This window comes from Labrus mixtus, chromosome 18 (assembly GCF_963584025.1).
Source record: "Labrus mixtus chromosome 18, fLabMix1.1, whole genome shotgun sequence".
Taxonomy (NCBI): Eukaryota; Metazoa; Chordata; class Actinopteri; order Labriformes; family Labridae; genus Labrus; species Labrus mixtus.
In genome coordinates, this window is record NC_083629.1 from 8,860,316 (window position 1) to 8,879,510 (window position 19,195).

The following is a 19,195-nucleotide window of genomic DNA, read 5'->3' on the forward strand; positions in this document are numbered from 1 at the left end:
CCACAAGTTGAAACCGCTGTTCTGAAGGAACTGAAGGTTAAAGTCTAGCATGCAGTGTTTTAGGAGGATTGAAGTCTTTGGTCTGAGAGTGTGACATGAAGCAAAACGATAATAAAATAAATGTTAAATTGAAATACACTAAATATGTTATATAGAATAAGCTTTGAAAACAAAGTTAAACAGCAGAAATATAAAACAAATCAAATATTGTGAGAGGACATTAAACATGACAGAATACAGATAATTAAACTATTACCTTTATTTGTATTCAGAAACATAACAAAAATCATAAAATATTTCATGGTGGATGTTGGTCGTGAATATAGACGATCTTTGGCAGCCTTTTCCTACGTCATGACGCAGCTGCTCCAGCTGGACGTCGGTGTGCTCGGTCAGTAGTTGTGGTTAGCTCGGAGCAGCGGGCAGCTCTTGGAGCTACGGAGCGATTTAACGTCTTAAAAACATGTTTTTTAATGAACATTTACCGTAAGAACCGACAGCAGGAGCGGTTCTCCTTAAAGGAACAAACGGGGGGAAATAATTGAGCCGCTTTCAGGAGTTTATTTTGGTCCTGCGAGCAGAGACGGAGAGATCTCCTCCTTCAGGTGAGTCTGAGCCTCGGCCTGTCTATTAGCTTCTAATGCTAAAAGTCTCAGAGTCTGTGAGCAGTCACATCGACACACACTACCTTTAATACGAGACACTTGACATTTCAAAGATGGTCAACACATGTGTATTTGATAGCTGCAATTGCTAGCCAGGTTAGCCAGGTGTATGCTGGTTTCAGACGACGGTTGTTAGCAGCATGCTAGTGAGTGCTGAGGCTAGTAAAGTTTGTGCTGCTAGGTTTTAATTAGCTCCGTTACAGACTAAGATTTCAGCTCCTATTCTGCTCTGTTAATACCCACAGACTGAAGAGGAGCTAATGCTACATGCGAACTGACATCAGCTGTCAGACTGATGCAGAGGCCTGTTTAATCAGCAGAAGCTAAGCTAGCTGAGCTGTTAGCTTCAGACTGCAGACTCAGCACTATCAGTTGAACCGCAGGTTAGCGGGTTGCCTCTGACTGTGTCCAGGACTAGTTAACTGACTGACTGTGTCCAGGACTAGTTAACTGACTGACTGTGTCCAGGACTAGTTAACTGACTGACTGTGTCCAGGACTAGTTGACTGACTGACTGTGTCCAGGACTAGTTAACTGACTGACTGTGTCCAGGACTAGTTAACTGACTGACTGTGTCCAGGACTAGTTAACTGACTGTGTTGAGGACTAGTTAACTGACTGTGTTGAGGACTAGTTAACTCACTGACTGTGTCCAGGACTAGTTAACTCACTGACTGTGTTGAGGACTAGTTAACTGACTGACTGTGTCCAGGACTAGTTAACTCACTGACTGTGTTGAGTACTAGTTAACTGAATGACTGTGTCCAGGACTAGTTAACTGACTGACTGTGTTGAGGACTAGTTAACTGACTGACTGTGTCCAGGACTAGTTAACTGACTGACTGTGTCCAGGACTAGTTAACTCACTGACTGTGATGTGGACTTGTTCATTGACTGACTGTGTTGAGGACTAGTTAACTGACTGACTGTGTTGAGGACTAGTTAACTGACTGACTGTGTCCAGGACTAGTTAACTGACTGTGTTGAGGACTAGTTAACTGACTGTGTTGAGGACTAGTTAACTCACTGACTGTGTCCAGGACTAGTTAACTCACTGACTGTGTTGAGGACTAGTTAACTGACTGACTGTGTCCAGGACTAGTTAACTCACTGACTGTGTTGAGTACTAGTTAACTGAATGACTGTGTCCAGGACTAGTTAACTGACTGACTGTGTTGAGGACTAGTTAACTGACTGACTGTGTTGAGGACTAGTTAACTGACTGTGTTGAGGACTAGTTAACTGACTGTGTCCAGGACTAGTTAACTCACTGACTGTGTCCAGGACTAGTTAACTCACTGACTGTGTTGAGGACTAGTTAACTGACTGACTGTGTCCAGGACTAGTTAACTCACTGACTGTGTTGAGTACTAGTTAACTGAATGACTGTGTCCAGGACTAGTTAACTGACTGACTGTGTTGAGGACTAGTTAACTGACTGACTGTGTCCAGGACTAGTTAACTGACTGACTGTGTCCAGGACTAGTTAACTGACTGTGTTGAGGACTAGTTAACTCACTGACTGTGTCCAGGACTAGTTAACTCACTGACTGTGTCCACGACTAGTTAACTCACTGACTGTGTTGAGGACTAGTTAACTGACTGACTTGGTGGAGGACTAGTTAACTGTGTTGAGGACTAGTTAACTGACTGACTTGGTGGAGGACTAGTTAACTGTGTTGAGGACTAGTTAACTGACTGACTGTGTTGAGTACTAGTTAACTGAATGACTGTGTCCAGGACTAGTTAACTGACTGACTGTGTTGAGGACTAGTTAACTGACTGACTGTGTTGAGGACTAGTTAACTGACTGTGTTGAGGACTAGTTAACTGACTGTGTCCAGGACTAGTTAACTCACTGACTGTGTCCAGGACTAGTTAACTCACTGACTGTGTTGAGGACTAGTTAACTGACTGACTGTGTCCAGGACTAGTTAACTCACTGACTGTGTTGAGTACTAGTTAACTGAATGACTGTGTCCAGGACTAGTTAACTGACTGACTGTGTTGAGGACTAGTTAACTGACTGACTGTGTCCAGGACTAGTTAACTGACTGACTGTGTCCAGGACTAGTTAACTGACTGTGTTGAGGACTAGTTAACTCACTGACTGTGTCCAGGACTAGTTAACTCACTGACTGTGTCCACGACTAGTTAACTCACTGACTGTGTTGAGGACTAGTTAACTGACTGACTTGGTGGAGGACTAGTTAACTGTGTTGAGGACTAGTTAACTGACTGACTTGGTGGAGGACTAGTTAACTGTGTTGAGGACTAGTTAACTGACTGACTGTGTTGAGGACTAGTTAACTAACTGACTGTGTTGAGGACTAGTTAACTGACTGACTGTGTCCAGGACTAGTTAACTCACTGACTGTGATGTGGACTTGTTCATTGACTGACTGTGTTGAGGACTAGTTAACTGACTGACTGTGTTGAGGACTAGTTAACTAACTGACTGTGTTGAGGACTAGTTAACTGACTGACTGTGTCCAGGACTAGTTAACTCACTGACTGTGATGTGGACTTGTTCATTGACTGACTGTGTTGAGGACTAGTTAACTCACTGACTGTGTTGAGGACTAGTTAACTGACTGACTGTGTTGAGGACTAGTTAACTCACTGACTGTGTTGAGGACTAGTTAGCTGACTGACTGTGTTGAGGACTAGTTAACTAACTGACTGTGTTGAGGACTAGTTAACTGACTGACTGTGTCCAGGACTAGTTAACTCACTGACTGTGATGTGGACTTGTTCATTGACTGACTGTGTTGAGGACTAGTTAACTCACTGACTGTGTTGAGGACTAGTTAACTGACTGACTGTGTTGAGGACTAGTTAACTCACTGACTGTGTTGAGGACCAGTTGACTCACTGACTGTGTTGAGGACTAGTTGACTCACTGACTGTGTTGAGGACTAGTTGACTCACTGACTGTGTTGAGGACTAGTTAACTGACTGACTGTGTTGAGGACTAGTTAACTCACTGACTGTGTTGAGGACTAGTTAGCTGACTGACTGTGTTGAGGACTAGTTAACTAACTGACTGTGTTGAGGACTAGTTAACTGACTGACTGTGTCCAGGACTAGTTAACTCACTGACTGTGATGTGGACTTGTTCATTGACTGACTGTGTTGAGGACTAGTTAACTCACTGACTGTGTTGAGGACTAGTTAACTGACTGACTGTGTTGAGGACTAGTTAACTCACTGACTGTGTTGAGGACCAGTTGACTCACTGACTGTGTTGAGGACTAGTTGACTCACTGACTGTGTTGAGGACTAGTTGACTCACTGACTGTGTTGAGGACTAGTTGACTCACTGACTGTGTGGAGGACTAGTTGACTCACTGACTGTGTTGAGGACTAGTTAACTGACTAACAGTCGGGTAAGTATGCTGTTTGTGTTTGAGTGTGAAGTAGGCAGTATTAAGGATGTGACACCTGAAGCTTTATCTGTTACACATTAATTCATGTGAGTGTGTATGTTCCTAAAGTGTGTCCTGAGGGGGAGGAGCCAGAAGACAGATGCTTCTTCTAATGTGGGAGGAGTCACAGTGAACATCTGAGAGATGTGAAGTTAAAGGACCAGAGGAGCTGTAAGTCAGACCAAGACCACGCCTCAAGCAGCATCAGCAGCCAATCAGCATCAGTGTGGAGGTAAACTAGCTTTACATCATAGAGCAGACACACACACTCTGACATCTACTACAACTCCCAGGATGCATTATATCAACACTCATCCAATCACAAAGCTTTTTGTATTTGGCTACGTCTAAGGTCCCTTTTGTTGCATCCATCATCCCTTTCTTGGGTCTTAGCTTCTCTAACCAGAGATGCATGGAAAGATGCTAGGAAATAAGCGAAGGAGAGAGGGAACAAGGAAACATGTTTTAAGAGACTCGATATGTCCTCTTCAAGGTAGCATCGTGAAGCGACATCAGTTTGTGATGACATCAGCTGATTCCCGCTCAGCTGTCAGTGTCTTTGAAACTTTATTGACATGATGATCATTAACGATCAGTCTTATATGAAACTTTAAGTGAAACTGCTCTCAGCTGCTGTGAAGTCAAAACAAACTTTCAGTTGAAGTTTTAGCTGCAGGAGACTGGGAACAATTTGGATTACACAACCTGCACTCAGAGTGGCTAATCACAGCCAGAAACATTGTTATATAAACACACACAGAACCAACATGGGGAGAGAGAGAGAGACGCTGCAAGAACACGACTACGACTTTATTTTCGTCATTGGACCCAATAAAGTGAATTAAGTGTTGCTGCAGTGTTGTGACCTCCACTAGCTAAATGCTAACCTGTCCTCAACAACATGCTAATGTTAGCATTTTAAAGCTCACCTAGCATGCAAATCAAGAGTCCAGGTGCATTAAGGCAACAAGTGTCTTAATTAAAAATAACCTGTTGATTTAATTTCTCTCTGTCTCTCTCTCAGGACCATCATGCACCTGAAGTCGTGTCCAAAGCTTGTGCGTTCAGAGTTACGTTTGGATGCGTCTGGTGTTCAGCATAGCAGTCTGTTTGTGAGCCAGCAGGGGGCGCTTCTAAGGACCTACAGCAGTAACCATGGCAACAGCAACCGCCTCCCACTCAACGTCATTTCCACCAACACACTGCGCTGCAGCAACACGAACAACCACAGCGTCAGCACCAGTGTGTCTTCACTGCGGCTCAAGGTGTCCCCCAACACCCCCCTGCAACTCCTCCCACCGCTGGCGTGCTTGGAGAACGACACGTCCAGACTGTACCAGACCACGCCAGAGGTCGCAGAGCCCTCGCTGGACATCTGGACGGTCATTAAGCCTGGGCATGTCCGTGAGAAGATCGCCATCTTTGCTTCAGATGGACACAGAACAGACAGTGCTGGTGGCAGTGAATGCACATCGACCAGCCGCTCTGACAGCGGGGACAGGACGCCATCAGTGAGCCATGCCCCCTCCTCAGGGCTGCTTCGGGCACTGAAGGCGAAGGGTAGCTGGGAGGAAAACAGCAGTGCCAAACGACGCCGCAGGTCCGGAAACAACACCAACACCCAGCAGGGCAAGAGGACCCGGGTCCCAAACGCGGAGCAACCTGCCCTCAAAACAACTCCATGGCAACCAGACTTGAATCAGCAATTGAGTGTTGGGCGGCAGGCGGTCGAGGCGGTGTCGGAGGCTGAGGTGGAGGAGCAGAAGGTGTCGGTGGGGGAGATGGTGGCGTTTCTGGAGCAGAGAGCCAGCGAGCAGCAGCCAGACTCCAAACCTGTGCTCGCCCTCCAGAGGAGCTCTGCCTCTATCACACTGTCCAGAGCTCCGCCCCCTGAGTTTGGCGATAGCTCAGAGGTTAGAGGGGAGGAGCCAGAGAGTGTCAAGGTGTCAGACATGGTGGCAAAGCTGGAATCAGAGTGTCTGAAGAGGAGGACGGAGGGAGATCTATCGAGAAGCAACAGCTTGAGGAGGACGGTGGGTCGTGTTCTTCTCACCACTGGGGACCAGAGCGAGCCTGCATCACCATCATCAGTGAGATCGTCATTGACATCATCATCCTCGTCCTTGTCCGGGGCTCAGCCTATCTGCAGGGAGCCAATCAGCTGCTCTGAAACATCACCTGCCTCAGCTCTATCCCCACCCTCCCCTTCTTGCCAGGCCACGCCCCCTCCAGGTGAGACTGGACTGGAAGCTCAGACAGAGTCAGGCACTCAAAGAGTAGCCCTCACACAGCCCACACCACCTTGGTGTGAGGAGGCGGAGCCTCTGCCTGGATTGTTGTTTTTGTCTGCTGCTGCCTCAGAGACATGCCCCCCCCAAGACTTAGCCCCTTCCCCCCCTGACTCAGAGCCCCAGCCCACTCGCTGTAGAATGACATGTGAATTTGAGCCCTGCCCCCTTGCTCCTAGCTCTGACTCTAGCAGCCAATCAGAGAGGAGGATGAGGCCGTCTGAGAGTGTTCAGGAGGAGCAGGTTGTCACTTTGACTTCCTGTTATTCCGTGGTGGTTCCTTTGGGCCGCCGTGTGTGTGTTTCGCACGACTTCCTGTTGATGCGTCAGCGTCTGCAGCAGCTGCTCGAGCCGCAGCCGTACCTGTCCGTGCTGCCGCATCATTTACTGGTCAAGATCTTCCTGCTGCTGCCCACACAGAGCCTCGCCGCACTCAAGTGCACCTGCCACTACTTTCACTTCATCATCGAGACATATGGCGTGCGGCCCTCCGACTCGCTCTGGGTGTCTGACCCACGTTACCGTGACGACCCTTGCAAGCAATGCAAAAAGCGATACGGCCGCGGCGACGTGTCGCTGTGCCGCTGGCACCACAAGCCGTACTGTCAGGCGCTGCCCTACGGCCCCGGATACTGGATGTGTTGCCATGGCTCCCACAGAGACGCACCTGGCTGCAATGTTGGACTCCATGACAACCGCTGGGTGCCAGCGTTCCACAGCATAAACGTGCCGATCTACAGGAGGAGTTGTCTCGACAACTGAGACTGTGTGTGTGTGTGTCTGTGTGTGTGTGTGTCTCTAAAGCTCCAACATGAATTAAATCAGACTAAAGAAGATTCTGATTCAAATGAAACTTTATTAACATCACATTTAAACCTTGACCTGAGTGGCTCTCAGTGTGGCGCCCCTTGCTGCTCAGCCTCTGTCACTGTGCTCATATGACCAGATGATCTTTAGTTTAATGTCTAAGCTTCCTGTCGCTCGCTCGCTCTCCTTTAATCAGCTGTTTAATGGGGGGGGGGGGTCCCGGCCAGGACTCGTCTTCTTCTCTGACAGGCTGCCATCATCACTGCGAGTTCTGTTGCTATGTGATATCCTTATGAACAGATCATCAATGATGTTTGTGTACCGGTGAGGAGGCGGGGCTTCAGTGGGTGCTGTGTGTGGAGCATTATGATTGGATGTTAGTTGAGCTCCGTGGCACCTTGCTTGTGTTTACATTTGTACATAAAAGAGTTTATGAGTGAGAGTGACTTTATTGGATGGTTCTAAAGAGGAGACGAGGCCTTCAGCAAGGAGACAAGGAGACAAGGAGACGAGGCCTTCAACAAGGAGACGATGCAATAAACTGACGGAGACTTAAAAAAAATCCGGGGAGAAAAGGAAAAAGCATTTGACCTTTTAGAATTTTTTTTTTTTTTTTAAGGTTTGTTGGTTCTGTTTTTGGGCTGTTTCTGTTGGTGGTGTTGCTTTAATAAAGTGCTTTATCTTTGACTCGTCTTTGTTTCTCTTCAGGTTGTCGTCCTGATAATTTGACTTGTCAGCAGATAATCCTCACTGCACTTTTTACTTCTCGATAATAATAATAATAATCTGTTTTATAACTTCACCCATAATCAGTCAGTGAGTTAGCTGTGACAACAGGACATTAAACAACTGAAACAATTTATTGTTTATAAGTATTTGAAATATTTGTAAAAATCAAAGAACTTTATTCAATATTTCATGTATTGATCTTTCTTTTCATTTCTCAGCATCACTGTGGCATGCAGGGCTAGTGTGTTGTCACGATGACCCTGTAAAATCAAGCTGTGAGGTCACAACATCATGCTTGACCCTGTGAAACCATGTCTTGATGTCATGTCATCGACCCTGTAAATCGACCCTGTGACCTCATGCTGTGATGTCACGATGACCCTGTGTCCTCTGACAGCGTGTCGAGAAGCTGGTAGTAGTTGTACTTTATGTCGTACTCCATGTCGTACCAGAAGTTCACTGCAGCAGAAAAACAAAGGTTACATGTGTCAAGATGTGTGACAGTGAATGCAGTGCTCTGACTCACAGAAACTCCTCTAATCTGATCTTTAAACGCATCATGCAGACCTGGTGCTGCGTTCAGGTGCTCGTACCTGCGATGCAGCCATGTGACTGCTGGACGTGGTGGAACCACAGTGACGGGAGATACAGCATCTCTCCAGCCTTCACACTGAAGCTGATTGGATGAGCTCTGATGTACTGAGGATACCTGTCAAGGTCCGGGTCCAGAGGGTCCAGAGGGATCCACGGAACCTTGGAGGGGTGGGGGAAGAGTCAGGGTTAGTACAGCAGAGAGCACTGAGATGACCACACGGACACCTGAACGCACCTTTTTGGAGTCACTCTGATCGATAACCTTGAAGTCACCATCGTCTGTTTGATGGTACACAGCGGGCTGATACATACCTGACACACACATTGGACAAATTAACATGGTGACAAACCGATCTTCAGGCTAGTTGCTATGGTTACTCTAACAGATGGAATTAGGTTGTCATTGGACTTTGGGTTGTTGCTATGGTTACCGTAAGGGATGAAAGGACGGTCTGTGGGCGGCAGCAGGATGAAGTTTTTCTCTCCAGAAATCACACAGTAGAGATTCTCATAGTGATCTTTGTGCACTGACACACACACACACACATTAACAACTTTCCCTAACCCCCCCACCATTAACAGATTCAACTTTTCAAAAACAGTAACAGTATCTGGGATGTTTAGGTCTTACTGGACGTTACAGCGCTCGCCTCCCCAAGCCAAAAGTTGACAGCATCAGGTAACTTTCCTAGAAAGAACAAATAACTTTGACTTTACTAATTGATTAATACATGTTTATATTATGATGTAAAGAGATGGGACGTCTCTCAGCACACCCTGACACCGTCCGGTCTGAGCATGCTCTGTAACGAGGACTCACCGAGCGCCGTGCTCATCCAGGGAACGTGAGGCTCCAGGTCGTCTGTGAGCTCAGGCAGCTCGTCGAGAAGGTTTGAACACTGTTTCTGTACATACAACACACCACGCTGCTGCACCTGAAACACACACACACACACACATCAACACACCGCGCTGCTGCACCTGAAACACACACACACACATCAACATACTGCTGTTGCACCTGAAACACACACACATCAACACACTGCTGCTGCACCTGAAACACACACACACATCAACACACTGTGCTGCTGCACCTGAAACACACACACATCAACACACTGTGCTGCTGCACCTGAAACACACACACACATCAAACACCGCGCTGCTGCACCTGAAATACACACACATCAACACACCATGCTGCTGCACCTGAAACACACACACACATCAAACACCGCGCTGCTGCACCTGAAACACACACACATCAACACACCATGCTGCTGCACCTGAAACACACACACACACATCAACACACCGTGCTGCTGCACCTGAAAGACACACACATCAACACACCGTGCTGCTGCACCTGAAAGACACACACACATGAAACACACCTTGCTGCTGCACCTGAAACACACACACACATCAACACACCGCGCTGCTGCACCTGGAACACACACACTGTATACACACTGTACCGATGCAGTACTGCAGTCGTCCTGGGGGTAGCAGCTCACCTTTCCCTGGATTACGTCGAGCACAGCAGAGAAAGTCATCTTCCTCTCCTCTGGCATGACGAATCGATCACCGCTTACTGCGTCTGCGTAACCATTAGGAGTCACAGACACACTGATGACCTTTGACCCCACCTTCTCTCTGCACACAGGAAACACTTGATCATACCTCTTTACAACAAAAAAAAACATCCACCACAGAAGAAGAAGAGGTGCAGGTGTGTGGGCGGTGCTTCCTCACCTGAGGTATTCTGGAGTCCACCTGTTCAGAGCTGGCCAATGGCTGAAGGCATTGCGGATGATGACGGGTTTGTTAGGAGCAATCCAATCCCTGAAGAAGAGCAGCGGTTCAGGTGACCCATCCAGGTATGGCACAGAGCTGTTCAGGTAGAGTTCTGACAATCATCATTAATTAATAATGAATCAGCTAGTTGATACAATACAAACACCTGAGTCACCGTGGCAACTGACAGAATAGTGTTTATCATATCAATCACACACAGGGACACACATACACACACGTGACGGTTGTGGCTCAGTTGTAGAGTCAGTTGTCTCTCAGCCCCTGCAGACATGGACTCTTTACTCAGCAGCCTCTACCATCAGTGTGTGAATGTGTATGAATGGATGAGTTAATACTGATGGACTCTTTACTCAGCAGCCTCTACCATCAGTGTGTGAATGTGTATGAATGGATTAGTTAATACTGATGGACTCTTTACTCAGCAGCCTCTACCATCAGTGTGTGAATGTGTATGAATGGATGAGTTAATACTGACGGACTCTTTACTCAGCAGCCTCTACCATCAGTGTGTGAATGTGTATGAATGGATGAGTTAATACTGACGGACTCTTTACTCAGCAGCCTCTACCATCAGTGTGTGAATGTGTATGAATGGATGAGTTAATACTGACGGACTCTTTACTCAGCAGCCTCTACCATCAGTGTGTGAATGTGTCTGAATGGATGAGTTAATACTGACGGACTCTTTACTCAGCAGCCTCTACCATCAGTGTGTGAATGTGTCTGAATGGATGAGTTAATACTGACGGACTCTTTACTCAGCAGCCTCTACCATCAGTGTGTGAATGTGTATGAATGGATGAGTTAATACTGACGGACTCTTTACTCAGCAGCCTCTACCATCAGTGTGTGAATGTGTCTGAATGGATGAGTTAATACTGACGGACTCTTTACTCAGCAGCCTCTACCATCAGTGTGTGAATGTGTCTGAATGGATGAGTTAATACTGGCGGACTCTTTACTCAGCAGCCTCTACCATCAGTGTGTGAATGTGTATGAATGGATGAGTTAATACTGACGGACTCTTTACTCAGCAGCCTCTACCATCAGCGTGTGAATGTGTATGAATGGATGAGTTAATACTGACGGACTCTTTACTCAGCAGCCTCTACCATCAGTGTGTGAATGTGTATGAATGGATGAGTTAATACTGACGGACTCTTTACTCAGCAGCCTCTACCATCAGCGTCAGTGTGTGAATGTGTATGAATGGATGAGTTAATACTGATGGACTCTTTACTCAGCAGCCTCTACCATTAGGTTAAATTTTGAGTGAAAAACATAAATTAATAAAAACTAACTCACTAATGTGTGTATAGTGTTGTTTCTTAGGTATTGTGTATTGTGTTTATTATGTGTTGTGTTTTTTGTATGTATTGTTTAGTGTGTGGCTCACCGTGAGCCTCCAGAGAAAACTCAGTCAGACGTTTCTTCACGGACTCCATTTCTTTTTTACGTCATCAAAATAACCTTGGTGTGATGACGTCACAGAGACGATCAGTGATCAGCTGCGCTTTGATCGGTAATTGTTCGATTATCTGAACCTCACGGTGCCATGCTGCTGTGTTTACAGCCCGTGCACATGCGCATGGTTCTTCTTCTCTAGTTTCATGGCGGATCACAACCAACATGTAAAGGTGTATATCGCCACCTACTGTATCGGAATGTGTAACATCAGGGCTTCATACACTTCAGGTTACATTCTAAATAACACCACCCCTCCCAAACAAATCCCACCTACCCCCTCAAAAATAATAATAATAATAATAATAATAAATGATATCTTACAATCTAAACCTGAATCCTTCAGAAAAATAAAGAGAGCCTTGTAGCATTCCCTGCTAAGCCTGTAGTAAGGACTGTAAAGAAATGGACGAGTCAAAAACAGGAGTGACAGGCCTGCTTTGACTGCACTGAATGGAGTGCTGCATCAGCAAACCTCGACGTACTCACTGACACTGTGACATCCTACATCAGCTTCTGCGTGGACATGTGTGTGCAGACCAGGGGCCTGGACTACGAAGCAGGATTTGGGGTTAGAGGTCACTTCAGGGTTAACGCTGGGTGGTTAGGTGGTTCACTTGTTACCTGGGTATATCGCCGTGGTAACCTATGCTGCACACCTAACTTGCTCCAGGTTATGTTGGAGATAAGAGATCAACCTGTGGAAGTCTCAGCCCACTGACCAATCAGATGTCTTGATGTTGGAGGGAGTCACAAGCTACAGGAGACCCACCCCCCACCCTGCAGGTAACAACAGACTGGCTGAAGACCTGAACAGCTTTTACTGCAGGTTTTCACCTGGAGCTGAACCCGCTCAAGACTGTGGAGATGACAGTGAACTTCAGGAGAAGCCCCCCTTCCCTCCATCATCCAGTCTGTCCTCTACACCTCCATCATCCAGTCTGTCCTCTACACCTCCATCATCCAGTCTGTCCTCTACACCTTCATCATTCAGTGTGTCCTTTACACCTTCATCATCCAGTCTGTCCTCTACACCTCCATCATCCAGTGTGTCCTCTACACCACCATCATCCAGTGTGTCCTCTACACCTCCATCATCCAGTGTGTCCTCTACACCTCCATCATCCAGTGTGTCCTCTACACCTTCATCATCCAGTCTGTCCTCTACACCTCCATCATCCAGTCTGTCCTCTACACCTCCATCATCCAGTGTCTCCTCTACACCTCCATCATCCAGTGTGTCCTCTACACCTCCATCATCCAGTGTCTCCTCTACACCTCCATCATCCAGTCTGTCCTCTACACCTCCATCATCCAGTCTGTCCTCTACACCTCCATCATCCAGTGTCTCCTCTACACCTCCATCATCCAGTCTGTCCTCTACACCTCCATCATCCAGTGTCTCCTCTACACCTCCATCATCCAGTCTGTCCTCTACACTTCCATCATCCGGTCTGTCCTCTACACCTCCATCACCCGGTCTGTCCTCTACACCTCCATCATCCAGTCTGTCCTCTACACCTTCATCAACCAGTCTGTCCTGGACTGGATGATGGAGCCTTAACTGGACTCAGATTCACCTGCTGAGGTAAGATGGGACGTAGAAGTAGCGGATGAAGCAACATCATCTTCTATACGACGCTATAATGAGAATATTTGTCTTTCTATCAATGCTACGTGTAGTTGAACAGAATCACAATCTGAACTAAAGAGTGGAGAAGAACATACTGGAGAACAGGAAACATAATGCAGCAGGTTCATTAGAGCACGGAGATGGTAGAGGTGGCGTGCAGACAGTCTATGGTCGTGCAGCGATCACAGGGAATAAACGTCAACACCCCCTCCCACTCGCTCCAGGTGAATTCTCCTGATTATATCCTGCTGCGTTCTCACATCAGCTCACTCTGACTTTCTGCAGAAGAAATACGAGGAGGCTGGAGGAGAAACTCAAACATTCAGCTGTTTGTTCACACATGACGCTCAGCATGAAAACTTCAGGCGTTATTAAGGAGATTTCTGCAAGTGTGAAAACTGAAGTCAGAAATATACCTGCTGCCACAGAGAAGGGGGGGGGGGGGGGTAGAGAGAGAGAGAGATTTCATAATTCACTGATTAACAGAAAATAAAAAATGTTTTGTTGTCATGTTGCCATAGCACCTTGTTTGTCTAGTGTTTTTGTTTACAGAATGAATGTTTGTTTATCAGTTTGAACCATAAACAGTCTATGGTGGAAACATGGGGTAGTTAGCACCAGAGAGCTAACATGAGCTATCAGTCAAACTACACAGAGAGATTAGAGCACTCTGATGGAGGTCTTGATGAGTCAGGATTGGATGCAGCTGTGTAGCTCTCTACCTGGAATCAGGTCCTGGAAAGTCCTGGATCAGGCTTGGAGGTTGTTGGATCATGGATGAGTCTGCGTTGGAGCGATACTTTGATGACTCGATTGCAGATGTGAGTAAAAACATTTCAAAGGTTTATTAGAACACAATGATGTACAATTCTCCCACAGTCAGGTAACATTATTTAGTCTGATCATGTATTTGTAACAGATGCATCACTCTGTGACAGAAACAGAAACCAAACTAGGAACTGTTTGACTGAGGATCATCTCTGAATCTTCATGGTTCAGGATATTAGAGGCTGTTAGAAAGATGTTTCTCCTGCCCGTAGAAAGTGAACGCTTGTTATGTTCACAGATGATGTGGCAGCTCTGAACCTCTCCAACATAGGACAGTATTTTATAGGATAGTATTTTATAGGATAGTACTTTATAGGACAGTACTTTATAGGACAGTACTTTATAGGACAGTACTTTATGGGACAGTACTTTATAGGATAGTACTTTATAGGATAGTACTTTATGGGACAGTACTTTATGGGATAGTACTTTATAGGACAGTACTTTATAGGATAGTACTTTATGGGACAGTACTTTATGGGATAGTACTTTATAGGACATTACTTTATAGGATAGTACCTTTATAGGACAGTACTTTATGGGACAGTACTTTATGGGACAGTACTTTATAGGATAGTACTTTATGGGACAGTACTTTATAGGATAGTACCTTATAGGACAGTACTTTATGGGACAGTACTTTATAGGATAGTACCTTATAGGACAGTACTTTATGGGACAGTACTTTATAGGATAGTACTATATGGGACAGTACTTTATGGGATAGTACTTTATGGGACAGTACTTTATAGGACATTACTTTATAGGGTAGTACTTTATAGGATAGTACTTTATGGGACAGTACTTTATAGGATAGTACTTTATAGGACAGTACTTTTTAGGATAGTACTTTATGGGACAGTACTATATGGGACAGTACTTTATGGGACAGTACTTTATAGGACAGTACTTTTTAGGATAGTACTTTATGGGACAGTACTTTATAGGATAGTACTTTATTTGTCCTCCAACATGTCACTTTATACACGAATAGAACATAACGTGTCATATATAGTCTGACATAAAGTGTCGGTCATGATTAATAATGTTCTTCACATTAAATCATAAAGAGCTCTTTGTGTCCTCCTGCAGGACTCCAGCTTCATTTTGGGGGAGGGGCTGGGCATTCAAAGCCCCACCCACCCCACCCAAGGCCCCACCCCCTCCCTTTCGATGAAGGCTGGTTCAGGCACAGAGCCGGGCGATGATTTGGACCTCAGCTTCCTGCCTGATGACCTCAGCTCGCAGGTAGAGCCCGGTCGTCATAACAACATGGGTATGACATCACTGATGTAGCTTTTTTGAATAAACTTTATTGAAACAAACGTGAGCTAAAACAATTTACAACAGCACTTGTTAATGATGTGCAATACTCCAGCACTGAGACACTTGACCTCCCTTAGAAGCACCTTGAACTCTGATGGTTATTTTATACTGGTTCACTCTGAATCCAACAGCCACTCTTTACTCTGGTATGTGTCTCTGTTAACTCATGTTCACAGTTGAATAATAATAACATGTGTTTGTGTCAGCTGACAGTCAGACTGCAGCTCTAAACGTGTCTCAGGACAGCGGAATCTTCATGGACTTCAACTCCCAGGATTCCACAGCAGCTGACAGCCAGCAGGGAGCGCCACCGTCTGTACCGGTGCCCTCCCCCTTCTGCCCCATGACCCCCATGACCCCCATGACCCCAATGACCCCTGTGACTGAGAGATCAGGGATCATCCCCCAGTTACAGTAAGTGACAAACAGTACAAATACTACATCAATATATAGTCCTTATACTACGTCTATAGTTCCTGCTGGTCTCGCCTAACTGGACTCAGACTCACCTGCTGGTCCCCCTTAACCGGACTCAGACTCACCTGCTGGTCCCCCCTAACCGGACTCAGACTCACCTGCTGGTCCCCCCTAACCGGACTCAGACTCACCTGCTGGTCCCCCCTAACCGGACTCAGACTCACCTGCTGGTCCCCCCTAACCGGACTCAGACTCACCTGCTGTTCCCCCCTAACTGGACTCAGATTCACCTGCTGGTCTCCTAACCGGACTCAGACTCACCTGCTGGTCCCCCCTAACTGGACTCAGATTCACCTGCTGGTCTCCACTAACACAGATTCACTGTATATTTAAATGCCTCAATTTACAATTATTCGTTAAAATGTGTGTGTGTGTGTGTGTGTGTGTGTGTGTGTGTGTGTGTGTGTGTGTGTGTGTGTGTGTGTGTGTGTGTGTGTGTGTGTGTGTGTGTGTGTGTGTGTGTGTGTGTGTGTGTGTGTGTGTGTGTGTGTGTGTGTGTGTGTGTGTGTGTGTGTGTGTGTGTGTGTGTGTGTGTGTGTGTGTGTGTGTTGGTGCGTGTATGTAGGAACATTGTCTCCACAGTGAACCTTGGCTGTCCTCTGGATCTGAAGTTTATCGCCCTGCAGGCCAGAAATGCTGAATACAACCCCAAGGTGTGTGTATGTGTGATAACCTCATATTAGACCCAAGGAAGCTCCTTTACCTAAACAGCTGTTTCTCGTCTGTAGTCTCATTAGAAAAATGTCCCCGTCACAGTTAGCTGCCCCGCCCCTTTTTAGCATCAGCTGTGATGCCATGATGCTTAGGGTTCACCTGTTCCTTCTTAGTTGACCTGTTGTTTGTGTTAAGGAGTTAAAGGACTTTTTTATTCTGCCTCTCTGTGGTCAATGGAAACACTAATGCTCATGTGATCAGCTTTTTCTTCTTCTTCTTCTCTTTTCTCAGCGTTTTGCCGCTGTCATCATGAGGATCAGAGAACCCAGAACCACAGCGCTCATCTTCAGCTCCGGGAAGATGGTCTGTACCGGAGCCAAGAGGTCTGTGTACCTGTCCACCTGTTTCTGTGTTCATGTGATGACCTGTCAGGTGACTAACCTGGCTCATCCTCTGTGTTTCTGAGTGCGTGCAGTGAGGAGCAGTCACGGTTAGCAGCGAGGAAGTACGCTCGTGTGGTTCAGAAACTTGGCTTTCCTGCTCGCTTCCTGGACTTTAAGATCCAGAACATGGTGGCGAGCTGTGATGTGTGTTTCCCCATCAGACTGGAGGGCCTGGTCCTCACACACCAGCAGTTCAGCAGGTATGCACACCTGAGAGTAGCCGAGGTTAGCCTAGTGTTCTTGTTCTGTTAGCTTGATATTCTGTTGTTCTGCTGTTGACGGTTGGTTCTTTAAATATCCCCATGAGACGGTTTGGGTTTGACCACAGCCCCTCCTTGTTTTTGTGTGTGTGTGTGTGTTTGTTTTCTCAGTTATGAACCAGAGCTGTTTCCTGGTCTGATCTATCGGATGGTGAAGCCTCGCATCGTGCTGCTCATCTTTGTGTCGGGGAAAGTGGTTCTGACCGGTAACGTGTGTGTGTGTGTGTGTGTGTGTGTGTGTGTGTGTGTGTGTGTGTGTGTGTGTGTGTGTGTGTGTGTGTGTGTGTGTGTGTGTGTGTGTGTGTGTGTGTGTGTGTGTGTGTGTGTGTGTGTGTGTGTGTCCAGAGAGAGGAGGAAACAGGGTTAGAATCCAGAACAGGAAGTTTAAAGGGATACTTCACCCGTTGAAACATGAATCTGACATTGGGTCATATATGTAGTAGAAATGTGAAATACATTTTGAAGTTGGTGCCTTCTTGGTCGAGAAAAGGCAGAAAGTGTCTTTTTGGCTCATGTAGATGAAAGACACCAAATCCCAGAATGCAAAGCACCGCAGGCCACTCCCACTAAGGTCAGGTTTACAGAAAAATTTAGCCTACTTCAACACATAAGGCCGTTTCCTCAACTGATTCCGAGATTTCTTCCGGAAGGAATTGGCATCTTGAAAATTCCTGGCAGAAAACAGACTCTATGTCTGTGTCCATAGGCAAACAGTGAGAGCACCGACACTACCAGTCCGCCCCAGCACGAGATGGCCCCGGCTGCTCGTCCTCACCACCGCCGACAGGCAGGCCTTATGTCTTCGGCTGCTGAGCTGGCAGCGGTGGCCAGCAATATAGCAATATACCAGTAGCTGCGAGACGTTGCTGCCGACAGGCTGGTTTTGCTTCTTGGCTGCTGCGGCCAGCGGCCAAGGAACTAGTATTGAAGCTTCACCCTGCTAACCGCAACAGCTTCCAATGACGCAAAATTATGATTTTTGCATCACTGGAAGCTCCTTTTCAGACTTAGAAATACAAATATTTCCCATCTCAGGGGAAAATGAGGGAGGGATGCACGACCATTCAAAAATACTACCAGGTTTCTAATGATACAAAGCTTAATGCAAATGGGTGAAGTATCTCTTTAAAATAATGTGATTATAATGTTGAGATTTTCAAAATAAAGTGATGAATATGATTGTGTTAGCTTTAGGATCCATCCACACTCGTATTCAACAGAACCTTTCCGCATACATTACAAGTTTAAGTTCAGGATGCGTTTATTACATTTATTAATGCTTCTGTCCACTTCCTGTTGATAAATAAAGTTGGCATGATTTTGTAGTTGTGTGTTAAATTTCAGGAGCTAAGGAGCGATCGGAGATCTACGAAGCGTTTGAGAACATTTATCCGATCCTGAGAGGCTTCAGGAAACAGTGAGGACGGACCTCTGACATCACTTCCTGTTGTTTATATATGTATAAATATGGTATAAATATTTACTGTTTGTTTAATTTTTTAAAACATGGAGGACGAACGAGCCGCTGTTTGTTTTAAATTCTGTCCAAGGTTTTCATCCCCAAGAAAATAAAGAGACTGATCTGTTCATGCCCTACTGATTCACGTTTTAATGGGGGAGGGGGGGGGTCATCTGTGATCAGGGTGGAGGCGCTGAGAGAGATCAGGGTGGAGGCGCTGAGAGAGAGTTCCTCTGCCCCCACAGCCCAACTCTTGAGTCTTTCTGATGTTGAGCTCGAGTCAGTCTGCACCAGGTTGTTGACCCCCCTGCTGGTATCG

At 46.3% G+C, this 19,195-nt stretch overlaps 3 protein-coding genes across 4 annotated transcripts; 2 read left to right on the forward strand and 1 right to left on the reverse strand.

The window, feature by feature from the left end:
- Positions 1–377: 377 nt before the first annotated feature.
- On the forward strand, positions 378–7,875 carry fbxo34 (F-box protein 34). Its single transcript, XM_061063781.1, has 3 exons — positions 378–605; positions 4,163–4,325; positions 5,118–7,875. Exon 3 carries the CDS (start codon positions 5,125–5,127, stop codon positions 7,141–7,143), a length of 2,019 nt encoding a protein of 672 aa, XP_060919764.1. The 5' UTR covers positions 378–605; positions 4,163–4,325; positions 5,118–5,124; the 3' UTR covers positions 7,144–7,875.
- On the reverse strand, positions 7,745–11,938 carry jmjd7 (jumonji domain containing 7). 2 transcript variants are annotated; one of them, XM_061063814.1, is made up of 9 exons: positions 11,729–11,938; positions 10,270–10,423; positions 10,032–10,170; positions 9,332–9,446; positions 9,143–9,199; positions 8,943–9,038; positions 8,747–8,823; positions 8,511–8,670; positions 7,745–8,376 (listed from the first exon to the last, which is right to left on the reverse strand). In XM_061063814.1, the coding sequence occupies exons 1-9, from the start codon at positions 11,775–11,777 to the stop codon at positions 8,288–8,290; spliced, it is 936 nt and encodes a 311-aa protein (XP_060919797.1). In that variant the 5' UTR covers positions 11,778–11,938; the 3' UTR covers positions 7,745–8,287. The 2 variants fall into 2 exon arrangements, with proteins under 2 accessions (XP_060919797.1, XP_060919798.1); XM_061063815.1 differs by lacking the exon at positions 8,943–9,038.
- Positions 11,939–14,100: 2,162 nt separating this feature from the next.
- On the forward strand, positions 14,101–19,013 carry tbpl2 (TATA box binding protein like 2). Its single transcript, XM_061063828.1, has 8 exons — positions 14,101–14,250; positions 15,350–15,533; positions 15,790–15,997; positions 16,626–16,713; positions 17,006–17,097; positions 17,190–17,357; positions 17,529–17,623; positions 18,762–19,013. Exons 1-8 carry the CDS (start codon positions 14,203–14,205, stop codon positions 18,836–18,838), a joined length of 960 nt encoding a protein of 319 aa, XP_060919811.1. The 5' UTR covers positions 14,101–14,202; the 3' UTR covers positions 18,839–19,013.
- Positions 19,014–19,195: the final 182 nt, after the last annotated feature.

Bases quoted from the DNA above. Each gene is read 5' to 3' on its own strand.
- tbpl2 (XM_061063828.1), top strand. From the start codon at position 14,203: ATGGATGAGTCTGCGTTGGAGCGATACTTTGATGACTCGATTGCAGAT. The intron at 14,251-15,349 runs GTGAGTAAAAAC...GTCCTCCTGCAG, and splicing joins TTGATGACTCGATTGCAGAT to GACTCCAGCTTCATTTTGGG. The intron at 16,714-17,005 runs GTGTGTGTATGT...CTCTTTTCTCAG, and splicing joins ATGCTGAATACAACCCCAAG to CGTTTTGCCGCTGTCATCAT.
- fbxo34 (XM_061063781.1), top strand. From the start codon at position 5,125: ATGCACCTGAAGTCGTGTCCAAAGCTTGTGCGTTCAGAGTTACGTTTG.
- jmjd7 (XM_061063814.1), bottom strand. From the start codon at position 11,777: ATGGAGTCCGTGAAGAAACGTCTGACTGAGTTTTCTCTGGAGGCTCAC. The intron at 10,171-10,269 runs GTGAGGAAGCAC...TCCTGTGTGCAG, and splicing joins TGGACTCCAGAATACCTCAG to AGAGAAGGTGGGGTCAAAGG. The intron at 8,377-8,510 runs GTACGAGCACCT...TTTCTGCTGCAG, and splicing joins GTCACATGGCTGCATCGCAG to TGAACTTCTGGTACGACATG.